General features: G+C 40.3%; 1 protein-coding gene across 1 annotated transcript in view; it reads left to right on the top strand.

Annotated features, from left to right (window-relative positions):
- LOC117291318 (titin-like) overlaps window positions 1-15,622 on the top strand; it is a 79,311-nt gene extending 63,689 nt beyond the window's left edge. The window contains exons 75-87 of the mRNA XM_033772958.1: window positions 292-635; window positions 1,497-1,632; window positions 2,024-2,202; window positions 2,524-6,909; window positions 7,305-7,502; window positions 7,872-8,057; window positions 9,104-9,323; window positions 9,958-10,056; window positions 10,584-10,683; window positions 11,125-11,368; window positions 11,635-11,896; window positions 12,288-12,463; window positions 12,825-15,622. Coding sequence (XP_033628849.1) covers window positions 292-635; window positions 1,497-1,632; window positions 2,024-2,202; window positions 2,524-6,909; window positions 7,305-7,502; window positions 7,872-8,057; window positions 9,104-9,323; window positions 9,958-10,056; window positions 10,584-10,683; window positions 11,125-11,368; window positions 11,635-11,896; window positions 12,288-12,463; window positions 12,825-12,964 — 6,670 coding nt within the window. The 3' untranslated portion in view covers window positions 12,965-15,622. The remainder of the gene's footprint in view (window positions 1-291; window positions 636-1,496; window positions 1,633-2,023; window positions 2,203-2,523; window positions 6,910-7,304; window positions 7,503-7,871; window positions 8,058-9,103; window positions 9,324-9,957; window positions 10,057-10,583; window positions 10,684-11,124; window positions 11,369-11,634; window positions 11,897-12,287; window positions 12,464-12,824) is intronic.
- Window positions 15,623-17,089: the final 1,467 nt, after the last annotated feature.

Raw genomic sequence — 17,089 nt, 5'->3', positions numbered from 1 at the left:
CAAAAAATGTCAGACCATTTCATTTTACATTTCTTTAGATACTTTATAGATAGATAGGCTTTGTTTTGTCGAGGCTTTTATGGCAATTTAGATGTATATCATATTCCTTTTGATCATTGTTGCAATAAAAATAACCCATAATGATTTGTAGGGTCTTCAAATACCAATAAAATTCAGCTTGCAGACTGAAACTAGTTTTCTATTTATTTATTTATTTGTTTTAATTAGAAAATGTTATTCCTCAAAGTCTCTATTTGTGTTAATTTAAGTTGTTTACACATTTACCTGCAGGGAATCAAGTCTAGAAGATCTGACTGCTCTAAAGATAGAGAAACCTCGTCGTCAAGTCAACTGTGCGCCTTTCTTCAGTCTGCCTCTCCGTCGCAAGACAGTGGCAGAAGCCGACAGTGCCCGCCTCACATGCGCCGTTCAGGGTCTCCCCGCGCCAAAGGTGGCGTGGACCAAAAACGGCAGCCCAATATACGATGGATTCTACTACAACATCACAAATAGGTGGGGTGTATGCATCTTGGAAGTGAGGACTGCTAGATTGAGCGATACAGGGACGTACAGATGTACAGCTACCAGCGAAGAGGGTCAGGACAGTTCAGCTTGTGAGCTTGTTGTGGAAGAGAGTAAGTCCAAATGCCTCCAATTTCATTTTCAAAGAAATACATTTTCTGAATTCTCCCCCTGAAGATGATCGCCCACTGATAGTTTCAATTTATTATCAAAACTTACCAACTACTAAGCTATTGGTATTTTAAGCGTAAATTTGAAATGTTATATTTGTTCTTGTGCTTCGTTTACCCTTGTAGGTTTTTATCATCTGTATCACCATTAGATTATTTTCACTTCTTTGTTATTCTCACGATGGGGGTCGAGAAAGTTACAAGCTTTCATTTGAGCCATTGCTCGAAAAAGTCTGCCAATTTTGAGTAGCAGTAAAATAAAGTGCTCAAAATTAGTTTTTGTCGGGATCCCGACAATATATCACATGACCAATTCTTATGTGTTTTATAAGAAACGTTTTAAATTTGTGTCAATTCCTGACCATTCAAAGTAAAAGTTTAACTTTTTTCGTTAGAGCTGGTGATACTCTTTGAAATACCATTCACTAAAAAAAAAATATTTTTTAATGTTTGGGGCCAAAAATCTGACATAGCATCTTTAAGTCCTATTATATATGTTTTGTTCATTGTGTACTCTGTGTGTGCTGCCTGGAAATAAATAAATACTAAATGAATACAATTCAGTTAATGAAGTTTCTGAAAGAAAACAAAATGACGGGATCTTGGTCATAACAATAGATAAGTATTATAAATGAGAATTCCTAGACTTGTAATGCCAGCTACGAGAATATTAGGAATATTTACTGGTATAACATAATGTGTGCCTCCGAATATCAGTATTTTTTGCCTCGAAATACCTTCACCTCCAAAGATCAAAATTAACTTTGAACCTGTTTAAAAAATTTTACTCTTTTTTCAACACAGGAATGGAACCAGATGAGACATTTGACTACATCCGACCATCCTTCCATAAACCAGTGCGTGGTAAACGTATCCGAGATGGTCGCACAGCTCGTCTTGAGATCCAAGTGTTTGGCTACCCAGAGCCTCAGATTGTTTGGTATGTTGCAAAAGAGAAATAATATATATTCCTGACAATGTTTTGTTGTTTTTACATTTTTGCGTTTGTTTAAATTTTTTGCCCATGCTGAGCAGATCAGATCGTTTTCTCTTTTAATGTAGGATAGACATTGAAATTTATGGTTTTGAGACGCTCTCCCTGCCTGACTTCAGTCTTATAAAATAACTGTCTTGTCTTGTCTTGTCTGTTTGTTCACTTCATTATTGATTAATGCTTACCCAGTCAGTTTACCTGTGGCTTGTTACTTGACATCTAAAAACTTTGTTGATCACCTCAAAATTAGTTTATACTTACTCAGTCAGTCTCCCTTGAGGTAGTGTATTTTACTTGACATCTAAAAACTAATGATTAACGTTTGGTGTTTCTACAGGTACAAAGACAATGTACGCATTGATGAGAATGAGCATATCTCAATTGAGAAATTGCCAGGAGGTGCACAGACTCTTGTTATTATGGATGTGACTCCTACAGATGCTGGAAGGTACAAGGCAGCTGCCAGCTCACCCGCTGGGAAGGCGTCCTGTGCTGCAGATCTTGTTATCCTAGAAGGTACGACTAACACCAATGTTGAGCACCATTTTAGGATTTACTTCTTTTTTTTTTATAATGAAGCAATGGTTGTCGCCACCTCATGTCATCTTTTCATAAGCTCAAAGAGGCTCTCAAAACCCACTAGATCAATATGTTTCCTTCCTTGCGCCATGAACATCACTTGTGATTGATACAGGCCCATTATAAGTCTTCTTCTTATTATTATATCAAATCTAAGTTGGCTCAACCAACATGATAAACATGTCGGCTGCAACTGAACACAATTAAGGAAAGCTTAGAATATTAATTGCCCGTTTTTTCTCATCTTTACTTCCATAGTTGAAGCTGATGTTGAATCTGACGATGATGGAGAAGTAGGTCGGGGAAGAGGTAGACGACGAACTCGACAGAAACCCCAGATGGATATCAAGGAGCCTAAGCCTCACCGTAAGCCTCGCAAGGTCCGCCCAGTACCTGAAACATTTGAAGAAAGAAGAACAAGAAGAATTCAACAGCGGATCGAAAGCCCTGTGGAAAGACCATCATCTCTTCCAATCAGGAGGCGTAGGCGTTCCCACAGCCCATCCTACATGCCTGCCTTTGGACCCCCACCAATGTCTCCATCTCTTCACAGAAAGCCGATTGCGGGATACAAACCCATACCAAGATCACCTACACCCCTAAGAGCACAGTCAGTACCAGCTTATGCAGCTGCACCTGCACCTGCTTTCAAGCGGTCATTCTCTCTTCCAAGGGAGGAGGACGGCTCAGGCCCACTCTACATCCCTCATTATGAGGTTCACAAGAAGGACTATAGGGGAGACTATAAATGTCCCACCCCATCCTACATACCTCATCCTGCTGTGCCTGGATCGGCCGTCCCTCAAACACCAACACATGATGACCGCTACTTTGCGGCAGTGTTTGAGGATTACGTCAGCACTTCCGAGTATGACTACCCGCTGACCAGTCCAATGAGAACCAGGACACCATCTTTCCCACGCTCGAGAACACCAAGTGCTTCTCGAACGAGAAGCATAACTCCATCTAGAAGACGAAGAACCACATCAGCATCATCTGATTACGATGACTACTATGGAAGAAGGTACAGCCACGACAGCCAAAGGAGAGGTCGAAGCACTACACCAACGTCAGCTGTTCGTTTCACACCATCTGGTCCCGATTATGAAAGTTACATGAAGCATGTGAAATCACTCAAGATGAGAGCAAGCTCTGTTCCAGTGAGAGATCTTCCAGAAAGATTCACACCATCCGTGTTTGAGGATGATGACAGAGTACGTCCAACTCCTAGACGACGTCCTGAACCGATGAGAGCTAAATCAGTACCACCTAAGGAAGGACCTCCTGTTAAGCTCTCTCAAGCAGGCCGATACCATTTACCATCCTTGAGGGAGTTTCTGGGTAACAGACCTAATCCGTTTATGCCCAGAGCAAAAACCCACACTTCACCACCTCCACCGAGTAGGACATCAAGTACATCCGAGTATGAAGAGAGAGAACGCTCAAGAAAAACTCGCTTTGACTCACAGAGCTCAACAAGCTCCTACAGGGATAGGTCTACTACTCCATCGTCCAAATATGGTAGAGACCGTGATTATCACTTTGAGAGACCGACTTCCCGAGATGCAACACCAGTGAGTTTTAGAGAAAGGTCCCAATCGCCGAGTGTGACAGCTCCTCCAAAGCGAGCCCACACCGCTCTGACTGCTTCAGATTATGAACAAGCATTCAGGCGAGCTGTCTCACCAGGTGTTCATGCAATGATCTCTGATGATGGTGCGGGACGCAAGAGCTCTTATGACTCGCCCAAACCAACCGTCAAGAGACCAGAAGCACGGAAGCGTGCAACACCAACCTTTACCGACTCTGAGCACAGGAGGAGAGACATGAGGCTATTATCAGTAGAATCAGCTGAATCCTATGATTCAAGGTCAGCCTCACCAAGACGACCTGTGACACCCATTGCTACTGATTCTGAGCGAACACCAAGGGAAGTCAAAATCATCGAGAGGATGGCATCTTATGACTTAAACAGAGAGAGATCTATGTCCCCTGCTACAAGGTACAGTGTAACCCCATCTCATGAGCACAGACCAAGAGATGTTCATCGATCATCTTTAAGACAAACATCTGCTTCTCCAACTGTGAGAGCTGGTCCAGGGCGAAGTGTAACACCCTCGTCGTATGAGGTGAAGCAAAGAGAATATCGTCTCTCATCATCAGAGAGAGAGTCCTTTGAATCCCACAGACCCCGCCCGGTCTCGCCTAAAATACCATCTCATCAGAAGAGAAGCACAACATCCACATCATCAGATAGAACCTCCCGGCTGTCTGTTGACTCAGTTGAGTCATACGGACCAAGGTCTGCCTCACCTCTCTTCGGTCGACCAGTCACACCAGTTGCAACTGATTCTCTACGGACACCCAGAGAAATCAAAATCATTGAGAGAATGGCATCGCCAGGTATTGTTCCTGCTACTAGACGCAGTGTGACACCATCTTATGAACGCAGCAGGAAAGACATTTATAGCTCAACCAGCAGGACGACATCTGCTTCACCTGTTAGGGGTGCAAGCCAATATCAAAGCACGACGCCTACATCCTCTGATGTCCACCATAGAGACTACCGCTTATCATCATCAGAGAGAGAATCTTTTGATTCCCACAGACCCCGCCCTGTCTCACCTAAAATGCCATCTCATCAGAAGAGAAGCACAACATCCACATCGTCAGATAGAGCCTCCCGGCTGTCTGTTGACTCAATTGAGTCATACGGACCGAGGTCTGCCTCACCTCTCTTCGGTCGTCCAGTCACACCAGTTGCAACTGATTCTCTACGGACACCCAGAGAAATCAAAATCATTGAGAGAATGGCATCGCCAGGTATTGTTCCTGCTACTAGACGCAGTGTGACACCATCTTATGAACGCAGCAGGAAAGACATTTATAGCTCAACCAGCAGGACGACATCTGCTTCACCCGTTAGGGGTGTAAGCCAATATCGAAGCACGACACCAACATCCTCCGATGTCCACTACCGCTTATCATCCTCAGAGAGAGAATCTTTTGAAACACGTAGGTCACGACCTCGTACACCAAAAGTGATCTCTCCTCCAAGACGGACAACTCCAACATTCTCTGATGATGAGCGTAAATCTCGTGACCAGCGCTTTTTGTCAACAGATTCAGTGGAGTCATACAAAACACGTTCTGCCTCACCACTGCGTGGACGTCCTGTCACCCCAGTTGGAACAGACTCAATGCGTACACCGAGAGAGATTAGTATCATATCCAGGTTGTCATCTTACGATTCATCTACAGAAAGATCTGCTTCACCCACTGTAGCTATGTCTCAGAAGCATAGCATGAGTGAAACCCAGAGATCAAGCCTACGAGCGTCCACCGCTTCCCCTCGACCCACGTCCCCAAGAGTACCTTCATATCGTGAGAGAAGTCACACACCATCACTTTCCGAATGGAAACAATCTCACAGGGATCTGCTGGCAGCTAAAAGAGACCAACGCGAATCACGTGACACACTGGCTCCTAGGCCTGACTCCTCATTTCCTGAGCGTCCTGTAACTCCAGTTGCCACTGATTCTCTAAGGACAGTAAGAGAAATAAAAATCATTGATAGAATGTCAACAAGAGACAGGTCTGTATCACCAAGTGTGAGTTCTCTTTCAAGGCCATCATACTATTCCTCAGACCGAGGGCAAAGGGACTACGGATTGTCATCAAGACCCGAACGCAAAGACTACCAGTCATCTTCCTACACCTCTTCTGCCAGGTCACACGACAGATATGAACCTCGACCTTCCTACAGGCAGAGGTCACCATCCCCACAGCTTGGTTCGTCACTTAGGAGATCGGTTTCACCCAAAGCAGAACGAATGGCATCACCCATCTATTCAAGGAAGTCAAGACCAGAATCTAGTCGCACAAGAACCCCAACCTCATTGGACTTTGAAGACAGAGAAATGCACTCATCAACAACAAGAAAGACGTACCGTGACAGCTATGAGCCGAGTCGCACTTCAAGACAAAGATCCCCATCACCACAAGTGATAACCTCAGATTATGATCTGGATTATTCTTCATCAAAGAGATATGACACCGATATATCCTTTTCATCAACATCCACTAAGTCAAGGCTTTCACCAACTATGACTTCTGATAGGTATGGTATGAGTTATGATTCAGTCTCCAAGACATCATCAAAGAAGAGCTCCAAACCTGGTGCTTTTGCCCCGATAGACACAGGCAAGTCACTCTCCTTACCACGAGGAGATCTACCATTCAAACTTGACGCTGATCTGATGGAGGAATCAGGATCTGATCACTCCAGTCCAGCTCCCTTCATCCCGCTGGCAGACGAGAGAGAGGAAGAGGTTATCCTCAAGGAGACGAAAGAAGAGACACAGGAGAAAGGTGTCGAAGAGGCCCAGCTTCCAGAGCCTGTCAAACTCTCCAAGGAAGAAGCACAGCTAGAAGAGAAAGAGAAAGACATCGAAGAGGAGAAAGATGAGGACAGCGTAGAGGATCATTCAGAGATCTTGACCGGCAAAACAAAAGAATCAATGATTGAGACAGAACAGAAGATTGACGACACTGAAGGCGAGGGACCCCCTGAGTTCCACAGACGTTTGAGAGACTTGACAGTGAATGATGGTGCTCGGGTGGTTCTGGAAGTACAAATTACTGGTAAGTTAATACTTTTGACATCAAATTAAAACTTTCAAAAAAACGGTATGCATATAATAATTAAATTTAGTTCTTCGGTTTTAACCCAATAAAATATTTCACACCTTTCTGTTACAAAATGTTTATATATTTAAGTAGTGAAATGTAAATTGTGATTCTGTGAAAGATCAAACAAAGCAAGAAATTCATGATTGTATTAACAAATAAAAAAGATATTCACATGGTGTTACCACAACCTCTCTTAGTTATATTGACAAAGATTGAAGTAATTTTCAAGTCATTTAAAAGGGAAGTTACTCGTAAGATGTTGGGCATTGATTTTCCTTTCAAAAGTACCTTGAAATCCTTACACAAAATTTCTAAAAGTATTGCTATAAACGATTAATTTTCCCTAGGTGCTCAGCCAATGGATATTGGTTGGCTTCGTAACGGCCAGGACATACCAGACAGTGAAGAGTTCCGCTATGTCAGCCGAGGCAACCTGTACCAGCTGGTGATTGCTGAGATCTTCCCAGAGGACTCCGGCAAGTACACCTGTGAAGCCTTGAACGATCACGGTGAAGCTGACTGCCAATGCTCATTGAACGTCATTGGTAAGAACTTAATATTTCAATTCAAAGTTAAACTTGTTTACTCTAAAACTATATTCTGTACAAGGGACAGGCATGATATTCTTCCTACTTTAGTCTGATTTCTGATTTTTGTTTTACCCTAAAAAAAATCAGCGCGATTTGTGTTACTTGACTATGTGGGTCAGCCATTGTACTCATTACAAAGTTCCTACTTTTTCCCAAGAACCAGAATTAGTGCCTGAAGGGAATTATTTCTCAAAATGTTATACACCATGAACAGCTGCAGTGCTATTAACCAAGTAATTTTTTATTGGCAATAGTTTATAGATTAATAACAAAAGGTTTACCCCCTCTTTAACTCGATCTGCCATTTTAATTTTTTGTTTGCAGAGGAGCCAAGCGTCAGCATCAGCATTAACATCAGTCAAGACGTGACGGCCACAACCACTGACCAAGCCATCATGGATGATGAGAACATCCCTCCAGAGTTCTTTGAGGAACCTCAGTCAATGACCATAGAGGAAGGAGGGATGGCCCGTTTCGTCTGTGATGTGGATGGAGAACCAGTCCCTACAGGTAATTTAGTCATACTGCTCTGCTATGAGGTCAAAGTGACAACAGTGTTTGTCCAGGCTCGTTCAACTTTAGACTTGGTGCAAACAATTTATTATATGAAAAAGTTGATTTGAAGAAAAAAAAATCCAAACATGGGTTCTTAGTCAAACTGCTCTGGTGTGTTTGTCAAGTGTCTTTTTACCTTTATACTCGGTAAAAGAAGAAATTGGTAAAAAAAAATTGATTTAATGATTTTTATTTAAAAAAATTAGTTCTTAGTCATACTGCTCTGTTATGAGGTCAAAGTGAAACAAGTGTCTGTCGAGGGTTCAACTTTATACTTTGTCCAAAAGAAAAGGATAATTTGAAATGTTGATTTGATGTTGATTTTTTTCCAAAATGGGTCCTACTGCTCTGTTTTGAGGTCAAAGCGAAACCTGTGTTTGTCAAGTGTCATTCATCAGACTCAGTACAAAAAGTGATAATTTAAAAAAGGTGATTTGATGATTGTTTCAAAAAATGGGTTCTTAGTCATACTGCTCTGCTATGAGGTCAAAAAGAAACCTGTGTTTGTCGAGTGTCGTTCAACTTTAGACTTGGTGCCAAAAAAGTGAAAATTTAAAAAAGTTGATTTGATTGTTTCCAAAAAAGGGTTCTTGGCTTGTACAGTTATAAAGTTCGCTCATCTGTAAGTGCTTTTTTTTGTTCCTTCTGCAAGATATGTTCGGAATAATTATAAGACCACTTTATTTACAAAGCCCAATGGAAAGGTGCGATATGAACCTAACCATACCAGAAAACATTGGGCGAACCCCTTTTCTAATAAGTGAACCCAGCACACAATACCTATGGCTTTACATTTCACTGGAAGAACAGACCAATAACTATCTTGCACTCAGAGCCAACACTCCCTCTGAAGAGATTTTCACATGGTTGTACCCGCAAGTTTACTATTTATATTTTTATTTACTCTTATTCTCCACACCATGCAAAGCTTCAAACACCCTTTATCTTGCTCTCGGTCATTAAAATTTCTTGTCAATCATTTTTGTTTTTTTCATAAATAGTCAAGTGGTCCAAAGACGACGTACCAATCACCGATGGAGGGCGATTCAAGTTGTACTCGGACAAATTCTCTCACACCTTTGAGATCCCCGTAGCTCTTGCTACCGACGAGGGAGAATATGTGTGTACAGCCACCAACAAGGAAGGACAGGTTGAGTGCGGATTTAGTCTGAGGGTCATGAGAGATCAGACAATGCCGATCGTTGACAAACAGACCATTGAGTAAGTCTGTCATTGATGTTTCTGCTCATCTTTTCATGTAAAGCATCATTTAAAAAAGTCTAATCTTCTATACTTGAATTTGAAGAGTTCAGTGAATACCAATTGCTCAAAATTAAACAATAATCGGATATTGAACAGGTTTTTTCAAGTAGTTTGCAAAATGAAAGTTTAAAAAAATTCAAAAATTGTGCACTAAGTGTACTAGAAACATCCTGTTTCCAAATAGAGTTACAAACTTGTACTCTATTAATTTGATTATTTAAAACTTGTACTCATTCAGTAAGGCTGTTTTCGAATTGTCGAATACTGCTACGGCTATGGCTTGATCACTGCATCATTATGTGTTGAAGTATAGGATGTCCTTAGCAACAGTCGTAGCCAGAGCTATAGCCGCTAATTCAGATTTGGCATAAATTGTTTTCCTTCAAATGAAGTTATAAGTGTCTATGATCAAGTAAGTATGAACTCATTTATGGCCTAAAAAAAAAATTAAAAAATAAATTAAGTTATAAGGGTCTATCTACAAATGAGTAATATTTTAGTATTATTCACCCATATTGCACCTTGGATGACATTCTCACCACTACACCACCTTTAATTCCATTCTCACCATCATTTCCACCACCTTTTACAGCGACACTGACCATCAATTCATCCCATCAGACACATCACCAGAGCCCATTGCAATCATTGTCCCTGTGGCACTGGTCACCCCTCAAGCTGCACCAGACAGGTCAGATACTCAACTTCTTTCCCGCACAATCTCAATTTACCTTTTACTTTTGTATTGCAGTAAATCCCAACTTAAAGCTTTCCTTTTTCAGAAAGCATTTGATTTTTTTTTATTGCTGATACTTTCTGGTGAATTTTGTAAATGCCTTATTGTAACTAAGTTGCATTGTTTTTTTACAGTCTGTATTATGGTGTTCATGCGCTTTTTTTTTTTCAAATAGGGTTTTGATTTCTATTTTGCTTATGTCTACTGGTGCACTTTTTCTTAAACTGTTTCTGTGTAATTTTCTGATGGTATTTTTTACTGTTATGCGCTCGCGAACAGGCTGGTCCTGGAGAGAGCACTTTATTTTTCAATTTGTCCATTCAATTAAAACTGCTTAAATTTTGACTAGGGCCATGTTCAGCGTCCCAGAGCATGTCAATATGATTAAGGCTCTTTATAAGTTTTGGTATTATGATTATTATTATTAATATTAAGGTGAAACAGATATTAATCATCAACATTTTTTTTGTTTTTCTCTTCAGTGGTCTGATTGCTGAGTTTGAGGCCATATCAGACAATGAACCAGTGCGCTTTGGTTCCGATTCAGAAGCCCCAGTGTTCACTGAGGAACTTACAGACCAGGTATGAACCCAAGGTTTCTAGTGTGGATGCTCAACTTATTACCTCCTGTACTTTTATAAAGTTTTGCCTCGTTTGATTTGTATAAATTTCTCATCATTTTAGCATTTTCTTGCTTTTAATAATGAATAGTGTTCTTACCGTTTTATGTACTTTGTCTTTGAGCAATTTATTGGAAGTACAGGGATTTATAAAGGATTCTAGCATGGATACTCAACTTATTACCTGCTCTACTTTTATAAAGTCTTGACTGATTTGATTTGTATAAATTTCTTATTGTTTTAGCATTTGGTTAGCTTTTAATAGTGTATTAGTGTTCTTAACAGGGTTTTTTATGTACAGGGCCTTTGAGCAATTTATTGAATGTTAAGGACACCTAAGGAGGGTAACTTACTCATTATTACAAAAAGTTCTAAAGGAAAACTACAAATGTTCTTTTGCCAGGTTGTCGTCGAGGAAAGCGGGACCACGTTCCAGTGCGTAGCCACTGGAAAGCCCCTTCCTGATATCACCTGGTACTTTGACGACAAACCCATCAAATCCTCCAAGTATTTCCAGATGAGCGAGGAGGATGAGGTCTGTAAACTCATCATTGCAGAGGCATATACTGAAGATGCGGGAAGATACAGTTGTCATGCCAACAATGAAGCAGGGGAAGCGGTGACATCGGCCATGTTGATGGTTGAAGGTAAATAAGTGATTGTGTATGTTTAAAGTTAACAATTTTGTTTCAGTCAATGATAAGGCACCTTACAGATTTTTCAAATGTTGGCACAACATTTCTGTTTAATTCTATGTATATGCAATAGTCTTTTGTTTTTCTGAGCGCTTAGAGACTTTCTTTTGGAGGTGTTCGGCAGTATATAAATGTAGTTATTATTATTATTATTAATTATTTCAAGTTTCCATGTACTCTTGTTCTCTTTACTTACCCTTCGATTGCCTTTTCAACAGAACCAGGGGAAGCTTCAGAGCCTGAGCCGAAGCTAGCTACAGTTGCAGAACCGAAGTCAGCTCCAGTTCCTGAATCAACTCCAGTTCAAAAACCAGTTCCAGTTAAACCACAGCCAGCCGCCCCTGCCGTGCCTGCAGCTGCGCCTGTAAATCAACAAGCTCCAACGTTTGAGAAGAAGATACAAGATTGTGAGACACAAGCCAACAGTGAAGCCAAATTTGAGTGCACTCTGAGAGGAACACCCGCTCCTGATGCTAAATGGTATTTTTCTTCTGCTTTTTCATTTAAACCATTTTATTTGGTCATCTCAAAATTGAAAAAAAAATGTTTTAACTTGTGTAGGAAATGTTTTGAACGACAGTCTGCTACAAATATGATATTTCATAAAACAGAAAGGGGTTGATTTTGCTAGGTTTGTCTCTTTTCGTGTCTCTTTTTGCAGTATTGTAAACAAACACATTTCATTTAAATCAATCAAACCTTTTTAACACTGATGACAAATTTCCTAAAAAAACAAGTAGATTTGTTCGTTTTGGTAAATTGAGGATATAGTGGGTGTGGGAAGGCATGTAAAGCATCACTTTCCTACCATTTGCTTGGAACACATCTCAATGGAAAAAGAAATATTCTTTCATCTTGATTTCCAAACCAGGTTCAAGAACGGCAAGCCATTGAAGGAGGGCATCCGCCACAAGATGTCCAAAGGAGCTGATGGGGTGTGTAAGCTCACCATCCCCAGGGCTCAGATGGAGGACTGTGGTGACTATGAGTGTCAAGCCAACAATGTCAACGGGAGCGCATCTTGTGCTGCTAAGCTTAATATTCTAAGTGAGTATCACAATGAAAGCGGATCCCAAATCTACTTAGCACAGAAACTTGCTAAGCATGCATTATCAAACCCATTGAGCAAAACTTACTGTAATGTCTTAGGCAGGACCCAAGATCTGGCCAGTATAAAAACTTGCTGAACACTGAATTTAAACATGCTTAGAATAAAATTCATTGATTTGTCATAAATAGTTGAGATCCCCAAATCACTATTTCTTTATTTTGTTTGCTGCAACTGAAACAAGCACTGTGTGCAATACTCAAGCATATTTCGTAGTGTTCATAAATCTTCCATTTATGCCACAAACTTCTATGTCAGATAAATTTTGTTTTAACAAACTTACTCCACTCCCCCCAACAGCTTCTAAGAAGCTACCTCTCCTGAGCAAGTTCCAGCAAGGAGGACCTCCACCAGGTCAGGGACCTGGAGGCAAGAAAGCTCCCATCGGAACCAGAGTAGGCGGCAGCGTCTTCGCTAAAGCACAGAAGTTTGGCAAGTAATCTGAAGAAGAGACCCACAAAACAGAGGCTGGTGATTTCTATAAAAAAACTGGATTAATTTTCCACAAAGAGATCTTTAAGGTTGGTGATTTTAGACTTTAATGCAAAATCATATTTTAAGTTCAGGGAAAAATTGGGTTTGATTTGTTGGATTTTACCAACTTCTTTTTGGGCATCACACGTTTTAAGTTGTAGTCAGTGGTTATTAATATATAAGAATTGAAATCACCAGCTTCTGTCTGAGTTTCATACCAGATACTTTAAACCCAAACAGTCTACCTATTAAAGTCAATGTTAAAGACTATAACTAAATCAATGCAGTGGTTTATATCTCCATGTAACTGTCCAATCAATTATGTACTTTGTGCCTTAATTTTTTGTACTTCCAAAGTGTCCTTAATCTAAATCAAAGTGTCCTTAATCTAAATGTTTTTAAAGATTAGATAAAAATGTTGTAGAATGAAGTTATTATTTAATTTTTTGATATATAAATGTTATTTATAAGAACAAAATCGGGTAAAATGATGTGTACTTGACACAAGTGTTTTTAAAGAATGTGTACAATAGAACAAAAAAGTATATGTGTTTTTTAAAATTCCAACAACTGGAAAACCAAGATGTAAATAATTCTTAAAGCGACAAAGATGTGCGAAGAGAAAGTTTATATTGTATACCAATGTTAAACTAAAAGACGTTCCCCGCACTAACATAGATGTAAAATGTGCTCGGTGACAAAACGCCGATGGAAAAACGTTTGTACAATTTTGTTATGAGGCGGGGAACCAGATTTTGTAAAATTGATGACTTAAATAATGACAACGCAGCAATTCTGTGACCAAACATTGTTCCTGGTCGCAAGAGTAACGCTGGCGTCTGTATTTTTGATGACCAAGGAAATCCGCCGTTAAGGTAAGATCCTAGAAGATGAGGCTCTCGTTCCGCTAAGGAACTCTGGAGAGCCAGATGAAGTGAATTAATAGTACTACTTGAGGAGTGGAGGGCGTGCTCCCTCCACCCTCAGATGACAGTGTCGAAGGAAGCAAAGCTTCGCTTAAACATTCCGCTGTCGTCAACTAATTATAAAGTGAAAAGACATCTTTAAAAAGATGTCTTTGTTTATGAAACTTGACGCCCGAGGTGGAATAAACCTCGGACGACGTCAGGATGATGAAACTCTACCAAAAACTAAGATATAAGACGCAGCGGGTTGGGCTGCGTCTTAAGAAAAGAGGAGGACCTTGAGAGCAAATTGGGGGTCATTGTGGTGGTGCACTTCCATGTTGGCTCTCGGCCCTTCCAAAAACTTTCTATTTATTATTTATTTCATTCAGTTTGAGGAAAGTTTTCTGAATTGGATATTTATTTAAAAACAATATTATCTCAACTAAAAATTTCCTGAAAGCCAGTGGTCGGACAAAAACTGCTGCTTTTATATAAACGCCCTCAATCATGAAAACCCATTAAATGAAAACTTTCCTCATATTGTTTATTTAATTTCGTGTCCATTATCACTTGATAATGATACTTAATTTTGTTCCACTTTTGTTCTTGTGTAACTGCTGTGATTTTAAGTAACTTAAAAAAACAAAATGACCTGGCCCTCCAGAAATGTTGCAGTTTGACGTCATTATCTGAAATGGATCACCGATTTCGTGGTGGTAATCACCTGATCCAGCAGAGCGACTCTCATTGGACAGTAGCATAAGAGTGGGCGTGTCTACATCTTGGGTGGGCGGGGCCCAGGTCTTTTGTTTTGCTTTGCTTTGTAGTTCCCTATCAGTAATTTACCTTTAAAGCACAATTTAATGTTTAAGAAATGACCAGAGTATCATACTATTTCTCACAGTAGATAACATTTGACCTAATCATGAAGTTATTGCAAGACTTAACTGCAAATAAGGGTAAAAGTTACCCCAATTAAACTAGTTGGTTGAATACACATCAAATTGCCACCTCGCATACTGGGAATTTCCTGTGTATTATAGTGTTTAATTCTAACACATTTTCAACCAAACAACATCCAAATGCAGGAGTAAAATCTCATAGCTTTGGGACCGATCTCAACCTTTTCCCAACCTCGACCCCTCCCAAACTCAACCTCCTCGAAACTCAACCCTCCATGAACCTCAACCCCCCCCCCCAACCTCAACCTCCGATAAACCACAACCCACCCTAACACCCACTTCGCTCTGGTCAGTTCTTGAACAATGTAACACTATAATATACGTAAGACCCTGATCAATTACTTTGCACGCTGCACAGTAGGCATTTACCACACTGTGAGCATTTCCTGTAGTTTTTACTCAGATAAAAACCCTTTAAATTGAAGCTTATGGATTGAATTGTTGACAACTGTTTTTAAAACCTCCCAAATTTAATCGATGTTTGTACTAGACTTTCTTTGTCCTGAAATGTTAAGCTTCAAGTTTTGTTAGCTATTTATTGTGGATAGAAATAACTTATTTATTTACTGGAATCAGGGTCTAACTATAACACAGTTATTAAGTAGAAATTTGAGTTAAAGCATTGCACAGAGGATGTTATCTTATTCGATTTATTCATCTATTTTTCTCGCAGTTATTTTTTCGTAGTAATGTTTTATGATGCCCCAATAGTGCTGTATTTTGTTCATTAAACGTGCAATGCTCCGAAAAATAAGAGGCGTTTTGTTCCGTTTGCTTTTTTGAGTTTGTTGTCCTCCCCGTAAAAAAGAAGGAAACAAAGTTTCGCGTATTTCCCCCCTTTTGATAATCGGAGAGAAAATGTATGGACAATCTTGGTGAGTGTGTTGAGTGGTCGAAGGGGGGGGGGGCGGTACTCGTGGTTCGAGGGGTAATTTTTCGTTTTAGAACAACTCTGTCTATTCAAGGAAACGGTATATCGCCCCAAACGGCGTAATGGGAGACTTTCTGGGACGATAGAGGGCAGCAGACTTACCGGGTAAATCCATTGTTCTCAGAATTATGCGCATGTTCAGAACTACGTAAACAATGGGAATTTACCCGGTATGTCTGCTGCCGCCTAGCGTTGGAAAGTCTCCTATTGAACTACGAGCGAAAACGACGAATCAAAATGACCTCTTAACATTGCGGTAGTAAGGGGAGATCGTCGACCGTCGATAACGGCCTAGTCTTGGACCCAATACCGTCACATTTACATTGTGAACTAACTGCAGAGGAAGATGATCGACATGAATGTGTTTCCGTTGTAAAATCGTGCGCCTTGTCGGAAGGCCACTTTACTGGGTCTTATGCTCGTAGTCTGGTTCCCAGAACCAAAAATCTCCGACTAGGCTCTGTCGAAAGAGACGTCAAGGAATCTTTGGTCAGGGGACCAGACTATTATGCTCGGTCACTGAACGCGCGAACCTTGGGTTCTGCGCTGTCAAGTCACCGTGTATAACTGCCCCGCCTCCCTGCGCGCCTTATCGCCCGCTGGCTACGTGTATGACAACACACTGAATTGAGTCGGCCCAAAGGAGCAGATAAAAAAGAAAGTCAGTTTCCAACAGAATGGATTTAGGTAATGGAGCGAACGAAGAATGAAGCATGTCTATGGTTTTGTGGTGATACTTTCATCAATTGTTAAAAACCTGTCAACAACAAAGTCTGATCAATATGTTGTAGGTATGGGCAAAAATGAAAATGGACCCGGGTGTATAATACTAGAGCGAAGAATAACATCATCCAGAAATAGCTGTAAAGCTAGGCCTATTCATAATCAATACCTCTATGACTTATCTAAAAAATATGGAGGTATCCCAATACTTGATATATTAACATTTCCTGTATTTATAATCTCTAAGTTCGCAGGAAGACCTTTCGTGCTAGTAATGGTAAGCTGTATACAATATATCCCCAACCTCTATGGATAACCACGGGATAACTTATGGAAGTGCATATTTCAATGCGCAGCTGTCGCTGTTCGTAATGGAGTTGACTAATGCTTACTTTGCATACTCTCAGAAAAGAGATGTCCTAATTGCAAAAAAAATAATAATAATAAAAAGAAGAACAAAACAAAAACAAGGAATAAACGTCAGAACCGTTTTTCCCCCCCCCCTTTTTTTTTTAAAGACATCAGACACTTTTAGGTAATTGTCAAAGACCATTGTTATCACTTGGT

This window comes from Asterias rubens, chromosome 6 (assembly GCF_902459465.1).
Source record: "Asterias rubens chromosome 6, eAstRub1.3, whole genome shotgun sequence".
Classification (NCBI taxonomy): domain Eukaryota; kingdom Metazoa; phylum Echinodermata; class Asteroidea; order Forcipulatida; family Asteriidae; genus Asterias; species Asterias rubens.
This window is presented reverse-complemented; position numbering and strand designations above follow the sequence as displayed.